Source organism: Salvelinus fontinalis, chromosome 2 (assembly GCF_029448725.1).
Source record: "Salvelinus fontinalis isolate EN_2023a chromosome 2, ASM2944872v1, whole genome shotgun sequence".
Classification (NCBI taxonomy): Eukaryota; Metazoa; Chordata; class Actinopteri; order Salmoniformes; family Salmonidae; genus Salvelinus; species Salvelinus fontinalis.
In genome coordinates this window covers 96,422,219-96,437,073 of record NC_074666.1, presented here as the reverse complement: position 1 = coordinate 96,437,073, position 14,855 = coordinate 96,422,219, and the positions used below count along the sequence as shown (strand labels likewise).

General features: G+C 41.9%; 1 protein-coding gene across 1 annotated transcript in view; it reads right to left on the bottom strand.

Moving 5' to 3' along the window:
- The window catches only part of LOC129868491 (NACHT, LRR and PYD domains-containing protein 3-like), a 47,568-nt gene that overhangs the window by 12,759 nt on the left and 19,954 nt on the right, over window positions 1–14,855 (bottom strand). The window contains exons 10-11 of the mRNA XM_055942522.1: window positions 12,689–12,862; window positions 1,130–1,303 (exon numbers count right to left, since the gene is read on the bottom strand). Of these exons, the coding sequence (XP_055798497.1) occupies window positions 1,130–1,303; window positions 12,689–12,862 (348 nt within the window). The remainder of the gene's footprint in view (window positions 1–1,129; window positions 1,304–12,688; window positions 12,863–14,855) is intronic.

The following is a 14,855-nucleotide window of genomic DNA, read 5'->3' as shown; positions in this document are numbered from 1 at the left end:
GGGGACACCATGCGTAAGGCTGGTGCCATGTAAGCCGGCCCGAGGAGACGCACTGGAGACCAGACGCGTTGAGCCGGCCTCATGACACCTGGCTCAATGCCTAATCTAGCCCTACCCGTGCGGGGAGGTGGAATAACCCGCACTGGGCTATGCACTCGTACAGGAGACACCGTGCGCTCTACTGCGTAACACGGCGTCTGCCCGTACTCCCGCTCTCCACGGTAAGCCTGGGAAGTGGGCGCAGGTCTCCTACCTGCCCTTGGCCCACTACCTCTTAGCCGCCCCCCAAGAAATTTTTGGGGTATCCTATCGGGCTTCCAGCCACGTCTCCTTGCTGCCTCCTCATACCACCGCTCTTGGGCTCTCGCTACCTCCATCTCCTCACGAGCGCGGCGATATTCCCCAATGTGAGCCCAGTGTCCTTTACCCTCCAATACTTCCTCCCAAGTCCATGATTCCTGTGTAGCAGGCCACTGCTCGACTTCACGCCGCTTGGTTCTGGATCGGTGGGTGGTTCTGTAACGGTTTTCCTCTTCCTCTTCATCAGAAGAGGAGGAGCAGGGATTGAACCAAAATGCAACGGAGTTTGAAGACATAATTTATTAAAGAATAACACGAAAACACGAACTTGACTAATAAACTAACAAAACAGCAAACGGTGTAGACAGACCTGGACGACGGACTCACATAACACGAATAACGCTCGAACAGGGAAAATAGCCTACACATAAATTAACGATGAACAAACAAACCGAAACAGTCCCGTATGGTGCGACAAACACTGACACAGGAGACAACCACCCACAACGAACACTGTGAGACAACCTACCTAAATATGACTCTTAATTAGAGGAACGCCAAACACCTGCCTCTAATTAAGAGCCATACCAGGCAACCCATAAACCAACATAGAAACAGAAAACATAGAATGCCCACCCAAACTCACGTCCTGACCAACTAACACATACAACAAACTAACAGAAATAGGTCAGGAACGTGACAATAGCACCAAATGTAAAACTGTAAGTTCACTGTCCAAACTCATACGGTGTGGACTATGTGTGCCTGGTAAACACATGTGGATCTGGTGAACAGTTATCACTTGTTGACCAACTACAGGAATACTGACCTCAGAGTCTCCAGTTTACAGTGGGGATTCCCCAGTCCAGCAGAGAGCAGCTTCACTCCTGAATCCTTCAGGTCATTGTTACTCAGGTCCAGCTCTCTCAGGTGTGAGGGGTTTGACCTCAGAGCTGAGACCAGAGAAGCACAGCCTTCCTCTGTGACTAGACAGCCTGACAGCCTGCAAAGAGTCAAATCTTATTAAAATCACACTGCTATTCTTTGGTGGTGAAAATAGTGGCAGTATAACGTTTTAACATTTTCAGATACATCAGCGTCCTGAAACCTGCCATATCTACTCATAAATGGATGTTTCATTATTTGAAATGACAAATTATCAAAGTGTTGCTTGTAGAGAGAAAAATGTATAGTACAAATATTTGAGTAGACTGACCAGACCAGTTTAAAAAGCAGTATCAGTCAAAAGACAGACAGTGAGGTGTCAGATTTAGATTGTATTGAGTATACAGTCCACACCATATCTATAATGACAGTGAGGTATCAGATTTAGATTGTATTGAGTATACAGTCCACACCATATCTATAATGACAGTGAGGTATCAGATTTAGATTGTATTTAGTAAACAGTCCACACCATATCTGTCACGTTCCTGACCTATTTCTGTTAGTTTGTTGTATGTGTTAGTTAGTCTAGCCACTAGATGAGTCTTTTGGGAGTTGTTTAGCAGTCAGTTCCTCCAATTACTGAGCTCATCTAGTTTAGCTGAGTCAAATGAAATATCTGTTGTTTCAAGTACATCATCATTTTGAATGTCATTCTGTTTTTCGTGATTTTCCATTGGATGAAATCTGAGATTATCTACAAGTGACAGGTCAGCTGACCCTGTTGTACCAGGAAGTGTAGCTGGTTCAGAGTACTGCAAGTTGGACCAGTTCTGGTGTTTTCCTTTGGCTTTTCCTGCTCGTCCAATGACGGTTGCTGTATATGGAATACCACTTTCTCTGTCCATGTATTTAACAGTTTGTCCAGTTTTCAGATTGGAACAACCATGCTGTCTTAACACATGTGTCTGTTGTTGAACGTTTTCCTCAATTGAACCCTCAACAGTATTACCTGTGTCATGGTTGAAGGTCTCTGCTCCATTTCCTGTGTCAGTTTCAGTGTCCATATCATTGGATGTGACATCTGGTAGGTTTGTGTCTGTTATTGTGTCCTTTTTCATTTTCAGTAGGAGGCTGATTCTCAGCAACAGCCCCTCCATCTTGTTGCTAATTTATTTTCCACAATCTTGAGTGATGCACCTTAAAAATGGTTTCCTCCGTGCCTTACAAATATCACCACACCATCTTGGCCAATGACCACTCCCGGTACCTTTCCACTCTTGACAGTCAACTCGTTTGTAGTACACTTTGTTTCCAGTCTCGTACTTCTCATCGGTGGGTCAAAGATGTTTCCGCAGAGCCCTGTGAATTCTCTCTGAACACTCTGCTTCAGTGAACGCTTTTCTCACTGCATGTAGTGCTGAAAGGTGCTGTCCCACCCCCATTGCACTCACACTGGTCCCTTCTAGTGCTGAAGGCTTGTCAACCAGTACAGAGGGAAGATTAGGGTTCTGCCCCAACACTAGTTGCTATGGGCTGTAACTATGAACATTGTGCATTGAGTTGCCATCAAAGCCCAATCTAGGGCTGTTTTCCAGTCACATCCATTCTTGCCTCACATTCAGCATAATCTCTGAGTGTTTGATTATGTCTCTCCACAAGTCCATTGCTCCACGGACTGTATGCAGCAGTTGTCTTTACTTCCATGTTGAATTTCTCTGCCATTTCTCTTATTTCATTATTATTGAATTCTCCTCCATTGTCACTGTATAATTTCTGGGTTGGGCCATGCACACGTATCCAGGAATGAATGAAGTGCTTGACCATTTCACTGTGTTTCTTTGTATTCACAATGCTTCCAGCACTGAAGCGTGTGAAGTGGTGGATTATGTGAAGATACCACACACTTGGTCCAGGCTCATGTAGATATACAGCCACTGTTTCATTGTACTTGGAAGCCAGTGACAAACCGCTGGTTTGCTGTATTTCTGTAATATCTCACAACTGTTAACTATCTGCTGTAGAATGGAAACACTCTCATCATTATTTCCAGAACTGCTGAGTCATTTCTGTCAACTGTAGCATGTCTAAACTGTTTGTGAAGTTAACAATACTTTGTGTTTTTCCTTTGTGTTCATGTTCTCTGTGCTGTCAGAATCTCCATGTTCTCTGTGCTGTCAGAATCTCCATGTTCTCTGTGCTGTCAGAATCTCCATGTTCTCTGTGCTGTTAGAATCTCCATGTTCTCTGTGCTGTTAGAATCTCCATGTTCTCTGTGCTGTCAGAATCTCCATGTTCTCTGTGCTGTCAGAATCTCCATGTTCTCTGTGCTGTTAGAATCTCCATGTTCTCTGTGCTGTCAGAATCTCCATGTTCTCTGTGCTGTCAGAATCTCCATGTTCTCTGTGCTGTCAGAATCTCCATGTTCTCTGTGCTGTCAGAATCTCCATGTGCTCTGTGTCCGTTAGAATCTCATTTTTACATGGACTCTGTGTAATGTCTTTGTCTAAAATGTTTACACAATAGTGGCCCTGAGGTGGTAAGTTCAAGGGTCACTGGTTGTTTAAACATCACTGTCTTGTCATGTTTTATGTCTAGTACAGCCCCTGCCTTCTTGAGGGAAGCTTTGCTTAATAGTAAGGGGATATCTGTAGGGACCACCTCTGTTTCAATGTGACACTTAGTCTGACCAATGTTAATAGTAAGGGGATATCTGTAGGGACCACCTCTGTTTCAATGTGACACTTAGTCTGACACCTTTTGCTGGTATCTTTACTCTCTTGGTAGAATGGACGGTTCTCCCATCTCCAAATTTGAAAGCTCTGTTGTTTGGTGTGTCAATCATAATTTGTACTTATTTCATATTTACTTCACTGACACAGCTATCAATACATTTTTCACCACACACTGTGTGTGTACATGCAGTATCAACCGCAGCAGATCCTAAGGATTCAACTATAACGATCTCAGTATCAGAAGCAGATTCGTTTGATGTAATGTTGCTCAATCTGTGTTTACATTTTCCTCTGTTAGTTTAACGTGATCATTTTTATGAGGACAGTCTTTAACCCAGTGGTGCTTTGACAAATAGCACGTTGATCTCCTTCCATACCTGTCCAGTGGATTTGTGCCGGGCAATGGCGCCCTCTTCTGGTTGTCTTGAGAACGTGACTTGTTGGAGCCTTTTCTCTGCTGCTCAGTGTAATATGCTGCATCACTCACTTGCATTGGAGCGACAGACGTCTTTTCAACCAAAATTATTTTTAGTGTCGACTTCATTGACGCAAAAGTCAGCACAGTCAAAGCCAACTGTTTCTCCCTACCATCCAGACAGACAGTATCTAGCAACTTGAAATCTAACACTGCAGGAGAACCATGTCTCTACCATCCAGACAGACAGTATCTAGCAACTTGAAATCTAACACTGCAGGAGAACCATGTCCCTACCATCCAGACAGACAGTATCTAGCAACTTGAAATCTAACACTGCAGGAGAACCATGTCCCTACCATCCAGACAGACAGTATCTAGCAACTTGAAATCTAACACTGCAGGAGAACCATGTCTCTACCGTCCAGACAGACAGTATCTAGCAACTTGAAATCTAACACTGCATCCAGGAGAACCATGTCTCTACCATCCAGACAGACAGTATCTAGCAACTTGAAATCTAACACTGCATCCAGGAGAACCATGTCTCTACCATCCAGACAGACAGTATCTAGCAACTTGAAATCTAACACTGCATCCAGGAGAACCATGTCTCTACCGTCCAGACAGACAGTATCTAGCAACTTGAAATCTAACACTGCATCCAGGAGAACCATGTCCCTACCATCCAGACAGGCAGTATCTAGCAACTTGAAATCTAACACTGCATCCGGGAGAACCATGTCTCTACCATCCAGACAGACAGTATCTAGCAACTTGAAATTTAACACTGCAGGAGAACCATGTCTCTACAATCCAGACAGACAGTATCTAGCAACTTGAAATCTAACACTGCAGGAGAACCATGTCTCTACCATCCAGACAGACAGTATCTAGCAACTTGAAATCTAACACTGCAGGAGAACCATGTCTCTATCATCCAGACAGGCAGTATCTAGCAACTTGAAATCTAACACTGCAGGAGAACCATGTCCCTACCATCCAGACAGACAGTATCTAGCAACTTGAAATCTAACACTGCAGGAGAACCATGTCTCTATCATCCAGACAGACAGTATCTAGCAACTTGAAATATAACACTGCAGGAGAACCATGTCCCTACCATCCAGACAGACAGTATCTAGCAACTTGAAATCTAACACTGCAGGAGAACCATGTCTCTATCATCCAGACAGACAGTATCTAGCAACTTGAAAGCTAACACTGCAGGAGAACCATGTCTCTATCATCCAGACAGACAGTATCTAGCAACTTGAAATCTAACACTGCAGGAGAACCATGTCTCTACCATCCAGACAGACAGTATCTAGCAACTTGAAAGCTAACACTGCAGGAGAACCATGTCTCTACCGTCCAGACAGACAGTATCTAGCAACTTGAAATCTAACACTGCATCCGGGAGAACCATGTCTCTACCGTCCAGACAGACAGTATCTAGCAACTTGAAATCTAACACTGCATCCAGGAGAACCATGTCTCTACCATCCAGACAGACAGTATCTAGCAACTTGAAAGCTAACACTGCAGGAGAACCATGTCTCTACCATCCAGACAGACAGTATCTAGCAACTTGAAAACTAACACTGCAGGAGAACCATGTCCCTACCATCCAGACAGGCAGTATCTAGCAACTTGAAAGCTAACACTGCAGGAGAACCATGTCTCTACCATCCAGACAGACAGTATCTAGCAACTTGAAATCTAACACTGCATCCAGGAGAACCATGTCTCTATCATCCAGACAGACAGTATCTAGCAACTTGAAAGCTAACTCTGCATCCAGGAGAACCATGTCTCTACCGTCCAGACAGGCAGTATCTAGCAACTTGAAAACTAACACTGCAGGAGAACCATGTCTCTACCATCCAGACAGACAGTATCTAGCAACTTGAAATCTAACACTGCATCCAGGAGAACCATGTCCCTACCATCCAGACAGGCAGTATCTAGCAACTTGAAATCTAACACTGCAGGAGAACCATGTCTCTACCATCCAGACAGACAGTATCTAGCAACTTGAAATCTAACACTGCATCCAGGAGAACCATGTCTCTACCGTCCAGACAGACAGTATCTAGCAACTTGAAAGCTAACTCTGCATCCAGGAGAACCATGTCTCTACCGTCCAGACAGGCAGTATCTAGCAACTTGAAATCTAACACTGCAGGAGAACCATGTCTCTACCATCCAGACAGACAGTATCTAGCAACTTGAAATCTAACACTGCAGGAGAACCATGTCCCTACCATCCAGACAGACAGTATCTAGCAACTTGAAATCTAACACTGCAGGAGAACCATGTCTCTATCATCCAGACAGACAGTATCTAGCAACTTGAAATCTAACACTGCAGGAGAACCATGTCCCTACCATCCAGACAGACAGTATCTAGCAACTTGAAATCTAACACTGTATCCAGGAGAACCATGTCCCTACCGTCCAGACAGACGGTATCTAGCAACTTGAAAGCTAACACTGCAGGAGAACCATGTCTCTATCATCCAGACAGACAGTATCTAGCAACTTGAAAGCTAACACTGCAGGAGAACCATGTCTCTATCATCCAGACAGACAGTATCTAGCAACTTGAAATATAACACTGCAGGAGAACCATGTCTCTACCATCCAGACAGACAGTATCTAGCAACTTGAAATCTAACACTGCAGGAGAACCATGTCCCTACCATCCAGACAGACAGTATCTAGCAACTTGAAAGCTAACACTGCAGGAGAACCATGTCTCTACCGTCCAGACAGACAGTATCTAGCAACTTGAAATCTAACACTGCATCCAGGAGAACCATGTCTCTACCGTCCAGACAGACAGTATCTAGCAACTTGAAATCTAACACTGCATCCAGGAGAACCATGTCTCTACCATCCAGACAGACAGTATCTAGCAACTTGAAAACTAACACTGCAGGAGAACCATGTCTCTATCATCCAGACAGACAGTATCTAGCAACTTGAAATCTAACACTGCATCCAGGAGAACCATGTCTCTATCATCCAGACAGACAGTATCTAGCAACTTGAAATCTAACACTGCAGGAGAACCATGTCTCTACCGTCCAGACAGACAGTATCTAGCAACTTGAAATCTAACACTGCATCCAGGAGAACCATGTCCCTACCATCCAGACAGGCAGTATCTAGCAACTTGAAAGCTAACACTGCAGGAGAACCATGTCTCTACCGTCCAGACAGACAGTATCTAGCAACTTGAAATCTAACACTGCAGGAGAACCATGTCCCTACCATCCAGACAGACAGTATCTAGCAACTTGAAATCTAACACTGCAGGAGAACCATGTCCCTACCATCCAGACAGACAGTATCTAGCAACTTGAAATCTAACACTGCAGGAGAACCATGTCCCTACCATCCAGACAGGCAGTATCTAGCAACTTGAAATCTAACACTGCAGGAGAACCATGTCCCTACCATCCAGACAGACAGTATCTAGCAACTTGAAATCTAACACTGCAGGAGAACCATGTCCCTACCATCCAGACAGACAGTATCTAGCAACTTGAAATCTAACACTGCAGGAGAACCATGTCTCTACCATCCAGACAGACAGTATCTAGCAACTTGAAAGCTAACACTGCATCCAGGAGAACCATGTCCCTACCATCCAGACAGACAGTATCTAGCAACTTGAAATCTAACACTGCAGGAGAACCATGTCCCTACCATCCAGACAGACAGTATCTAGCAACTTGAAATCTAACACTGCATCCAGGAGAACCATGTCTCTACCGTCCAGACAGACAGTATCTAGCAACTTGAAATCTAACACTGCAGGAGAACCATGTCTCTACCATCCAGACAGACAGTATCTAGCAACTTGAAATCTAACACTGCAGGAGAACCATGTCTCTATCATCCAGACAGACAGTATCTAGCAACTTGAAATCTAACACTGCAGGAGAACCATGTCCCTACCATCCAGACAGACAGTATCTAGCAACTTGAAATCTAACACTGCAGGAGAACCATGTCTCTACCATCCAGACAGACAGTATCTAGCAACTTGAAATCTAACACTGCATCCAGGAGAACCATGTCCCTACCATCCAGACAGACAGTATCTAGCAACTTGAAATCTAACACTGCAGGAGAACCATGTCCCTACCATCCAGACAGACAGTATCTAGCAACTTGAAAACTAACACTGCAGGAGAACCATGTCTCTACCATCCAGACAGACAGTATCTAGCAACTTGAAATCTAACACTGCATCCAGGAGAACCATGTCCCTATCATCCAGACAGACAGTATCTAGCAACTTGAAAACTAACACTGCATCCAGGAGAACCATGTCTCTATCATCCAGACAGACAGTATCTAGCAACTTGAAATCTAACACTGCATCCAGGAGAACCATGTCGTACTTGCAAATCCTATTGTAGCTCTGTTTCGAAATCAATTATGTTGTCCGTCATTGCAACCGAAATGTCTCAAGTAACACTGTCAGAGTGTGAATATGCCTCGTAGGCCTTTCTCTTCTTTAAGAAACACAGAATACAGTGCTGTGATCAAAGACGCATACCGTCATCCTTGTTCAAATCTTCCAGGGATATTTCCAGTGCTGTGATCAAAGTTCCCATACCGTCATCCTTGTTCAAATCCTCCAGGGATATTTCCAGTGCTGTATCTCTCACTCTTCCTTCCAGCGATAATACCACCAAACTGCTTTTTCTGGACCAGATTAGTAACCAGTGTCCAGATTCCAAGGTTATTTTCCCAACTTTCATACAACATCTTCTCGTGGAAGCGAGGTGGCACATTGTAGTTATTAGCCATCTTCTGCTACCAATGTTAACTTAAAATGACACAACGACTATGATCCAGTTGCACAACGTTGACTAAACCGTATTTCCACACCATTACCAATAACAGAGGCTACAACAAAACATGCTAACCTCTCACCATTACCAATAACAGAGACTACAACAAAACATGCTAACCTCTCACCATTACCAATAACAGAGGCTACAACAAAACATGCTAACCTCTCACCATTACCAATAACAGAGGCTACAACAAAACATGCTAACCTCTCACCATTACCAATAACAGAGGCTACAACAAAACATGCTAACCTCTCACCATTACCAATAACAGAGGACACAACAAAACATGCTAACCTCTCACCATTACCAATAACAGAGACTACAACAAAACATGCTAACCTCTCACCATTACCAATAACAGAGGCTACAACAAAACATGCTAACCTCTCACCATTACCAATAACAGAGGACACAACAAAACATGCTAACCTCTCACCATTACCAATAACAGAGACTACAACAAAACATGCTAACCTCTCACCATTACCAATACCAGAGACTACAACAAAACATGCTAACCTCTCACCATTACCAATAACAGAGACTACAACAAAACATACTAACCTCTCACCATTACCAATAACAGAGGACACAACAAAACATGCTAACCTCTCACCATTACCAATAACAGAGATTACAACAAAACATGCTAACCTCTCACCATTACCAATAACAGAGGTTACAACAAAACATGCTAACCTCTCACCATAACCAATAACAGAGGTTACAACAAAACATGCTAACCTCTCACCATAACCAATAACAGAGGCTACAACAAAACATGCTAACCTCTCACCATTACCAATAACAGAGGACACAACAAAACATGCTAACCTCTCACCATTACCAATAACAGAGACTACAACAAAACATGCTAACCTCTCACCATTACCAATACCAGAGACTACAACAAAACATGCTAACCTCTCACCATTACCAATAACAGAGACTACAACAAAACATACTAACCTCTCACCATTACCAATAACAGAGGACACAACAAAACATGCTAACCTCTCACCATTACCAATAACAGAGATTACAACAAAACATGCTAACCTCTCACCATTACCAATAACAGAGGTTACAACAAAACATGCTAACCTCTCACCATAACCAATAACAGAGGTTACAACAAAACATGCTAACCTCTCACCATAACCAATAACAGAGGCTACAACAAAACATGCTAACCTCTCACCATTACCAATAACAGAGACTACAACAAAACATACTAACCTCTCACCATTACCAATAACAGAGGCTACAACAAAACATACTAACCTCTCACCATTACCAATAACAGAGACCACAACAAAACATACTAACCTCTCACCTTTACCAATAACAGAGACCACAACAAAACATACTAACCTCTCACCATTACCAATAACAGAGGCTACAACAAAACATGCTAACCTCTCACCATTACCAATAACAGAGACCACAACAAAACATACTAACCTCTCACCATTACCAATAACAGAGACCACAACAAAACATACTAACCTCTCACCATTACCAATAACAGAGACCACAACAAAACATGCTAACCTCTCACCATTACCAATAACAGAGGCTACAACAAAACATGCTAACCTCTCACCATTACCAATAACAGAGACCACAACAAAACATACTAACCTCTCACCATTACCAATAACAGAGGCTACAACAAAACATGCTAACCTCTCACCATTACCAATAACAGAGGCTACAACAAAACATGCTAACCTCTCACCATTACCAATAACAGAGGCTACAACAAAACATGCTAACCTCTCACCATTACCAATAACAGAGGCTACAACAAAACATGCTAACCTCTCACCATAACCAATAACAGAGGCTACAACAAAACATGCTAACCTCTCACCATTACCAATAATAGAGACTACAACAAAACATACTAACCTCTCACCATACCAATAACAGAGGCTACAACAAAACATGCTAACCTCTCACCATAACCAATAACAGAGGCTACAACAAAACATGCTAACCTCTCACCATAACCAATAACAGAGACTACAACAAAACATACTAACCTCTCACCATTACCAATAACAGAGGCTACAACAAAACATGCTAACCTCTCACCATTACCAATAACAGAGACTACAACAAGACATGCTAACCTCTCACCATTACCAATAACAGAGACTACAACAAAACATGCTAACCTCTCACCATTACCAATAACAGAGGCTAAAACAAAACATGCTAACCTCTCACCATTACCAATAACAGAGGCTACAACAAAACATGCTAACCTCTCACCATTACCAATAACAGAGGCTACAACAAAACATGCTAACCTCTCACCATTACCAATAATAGAGACTACAACAAAACATACTAACCTCTCACCATACCAATAACAGAGGCTACAACAAAACATGCTAACCTCTCACCATTACCAATAACAGAGGCTACAACAAAACATGCTAACCTCTCACCATAACCAATAACAGAGACTACAACAAAACATGCTAACCTCTCACCATTACCAATAACAGAGGCTAAAACAAAACATGCTAACCTCTCACCATTACCAATAACAGAGGCTAAAACAAAACATGCTAACCTCTCACCATTACCAATAACAGAGGCTACAACAAAACATACTAACCTCTCACCATTACCAATAACAGAGGCTACAACAAAACATGCTAACCTCTCACCATTACCAATAACAGAGGGCGTCTGATTTTTGTTCCTCTGTAACTTTCTCATTCACAATTCATTGCTGATTCATAATCATGGAAACATTCACATGTGTTTAAATGTTAAATGAGGAGGCATTGATGCGAGTAACCAGTCTTGTTCCGTACATCACAATCCATCCGGGTATCTCAAGCACACCGCTAAAACACATGAGTTGCAGTAATGAACATTTACCAACAGATGGCATCACTGTGCCATCTTAAACCCATAACAGAAGTGTTCAGAAACATCTTCTATTCTTTCTGACAATACAAGTGAAGTGACTCCAAAATGACAGGACATTATTCACCATTCAGTTTCTATTAGGAAAAACATCCAAAACACAACCAAGACAAACTGCAAATACATTCAACAAGTTAGTAGAATCACAAGCTTGATATAATCACTGCAGGCAAAGTGGAATATGGGACCAAATACTAAACTTATGACTACTTTAATACAATATAAGTGAATTTGTCCAAAAAATAAAGACTTATTCAAATGGGAGAACATGATACATAAAGTGATTTCATTTCTAAACTGTAAAATATATATGTATGAATACCTTTAAATAAAACGTGACATTCTATACTGTCGCCTAATATGAAACATTCTATCTCAAATCCAAAATGCTGGAGCAGAGCACCAAATGTAAAACTGTAAGCTTCACTGTCCAAACACATATGGTGTGGACTATGTGTGTCTGGTAAACACATGTGGATCTGGTGAACAGTTATCACTTGTTGACCAACTACAGGAATACTGACCTCAGAGTCTCCAGTTTACAGTGGGGATGCCCCAGTACAGCAGAGACCAGCTTCACTCCTGAATCCTTCAGGTCATTGTTACTCAGATCCAGCTCTCTCAGGTGTGAGGGGTTTGACTCCAGAGCTGAGACCAGAGAAGCACAGCCTTCCTCTGTGACTAGACAGCCTGAAAGCCTGACAAAGAGTCAAATCATATTAAAATCACACTGCTATTCTTTGGTGGTGAAAATAGTGGCAGTATATTTTTTAACATATTCAGATATATCTGTGTCCTGAAACCTGCCATATCTATTCATAAATGGATGTTTCATTATTTGAAATGACAAATTATCAAAGTGTTGCTTGGAGAGAGAAAAATGTGTAGTACAAATATTTGAGAAGACTGACCAGACCAGTTTAAAAAGCAGTATCAGTCAAACGACAGACAGTGAGGTATCAGATTTAGATTGTATTGAGTAAACAGTCCACACCATATCTATTTTGACAGTGAGGTATCAGATTTAGATTGTATTGAGTATACAGTCCACACCATATCTATAATGACAGTGAAGCTAACATTTTAAATGTTGCTCTATACTCCAACATTTTGGATTTCAGATCAAATGTTTTATATGAGGTGACATTGACACATTTGCAGTTTGTTTTGGGTTGTGTTTTGCACAATAGAAACTCAATGGTGGATGATGACTGGAGTAATTTTCTTTATAAGTGAATAGATAACATGTTTCTAAACACTACTAAATCAATCCTGATGATGCCATGATTAAGATAAATTATGAATGAAACATGAATAATAATGAGTGAGAAAGATACATAGGCTACAACAAAACATGCTAACCTCTCACCATTACCAATAACAGAGGCTACAACAAAACATGCTAACCTCTCACCATTACCAATAACAGAGACTACAACAAAACATGCTAACCTCTCACCATTACCAATAACAGAGACTACAACAAAACATACTAACTTCTCACCATTACCAATAACAGAGGCGACAACAAAACATGCTAACCTCTCACCATTACCAATAACAGAGGCTACAACAAAACATGCTAACCTCTCACCATTACCAATAACAGAGGCGACAACAAAACATGCTAACCTCTCACCATTACCAATAACAGAGGCTACAACAAAACATGCTAACCTCTCACCATTACCAATAACAGAGACTACAACAAAACATGCTAACCTCTCACCATTACCAATAACAGAGGCTACAACAAAACATGCTAACCTCTCACCATTACCAATAACAGAGACTACAACAAAACATGCTAACCTCTCACCATTACCAATAACAGAGTGTCACGTTCCTGACCTGTTTTCTGTTAGTTTTTGTATGTGTTAGTCGGTCAGGGCGTGAGTTTGGGTGGGCAGTCTATGTTATGTGTTTCTATGTTGGTAAAGGGTGACCTGATATGGTTCTCAATTAGAGGCAGGTGGTTTTCATTTCCTCTGATTGAGAGCCATATTAAGGTAGGTCTTTTCACATTGATTGTTGTGGGTGGTTGTCTCCTGTGTCTGTGTTTGTCGCGCCACACGGGACTGTTTCGGTTTGTTTGGTCGTTCTTTTGTGTAGTCATTTTCCTGTTCGTGAGTTCTTCGTTTCATGTAAGTTCTTATGTTCAGGTCAGTCTACGTCGTATGTTGTTTTGTAGTTTGTTAAAGTGTTTTCGTGTTTTTCCTTCTTACTTTAATAAACTCATTATGTCCTATTCCAACGCTGCATTTTGGTCGAATCCTTGCTCCTCCTCTTCGGATTCCGTTACACAGAGGCTACAACAAAACATGCTAACCTTTCACCATTACCAATAACAGAGACTACAACAAAACATGCTAACCTTTCACCATTACCAATAACAGAGGCTACAACAAAACATGCTAACCTCTCACCATTACCAATAACAGAGGCTACAACAAAACATGCTAACCTCTCACCATTACCAATAACAGAGGCTACAACAAAACATGCTAACCTCTCACCATCACCAATAAGAGGCTACAACAAAACATGCTAACCTCTCACCATTACCAATAACAGAGGCTACAACAAAACATGCTAACCTCTCACCATTACCAATAACAGAGGCTACAACAAAACATGCTAACCTCTCACCATCACCAATAACAGAGGCTACAACAAAACATGCTAACCTCT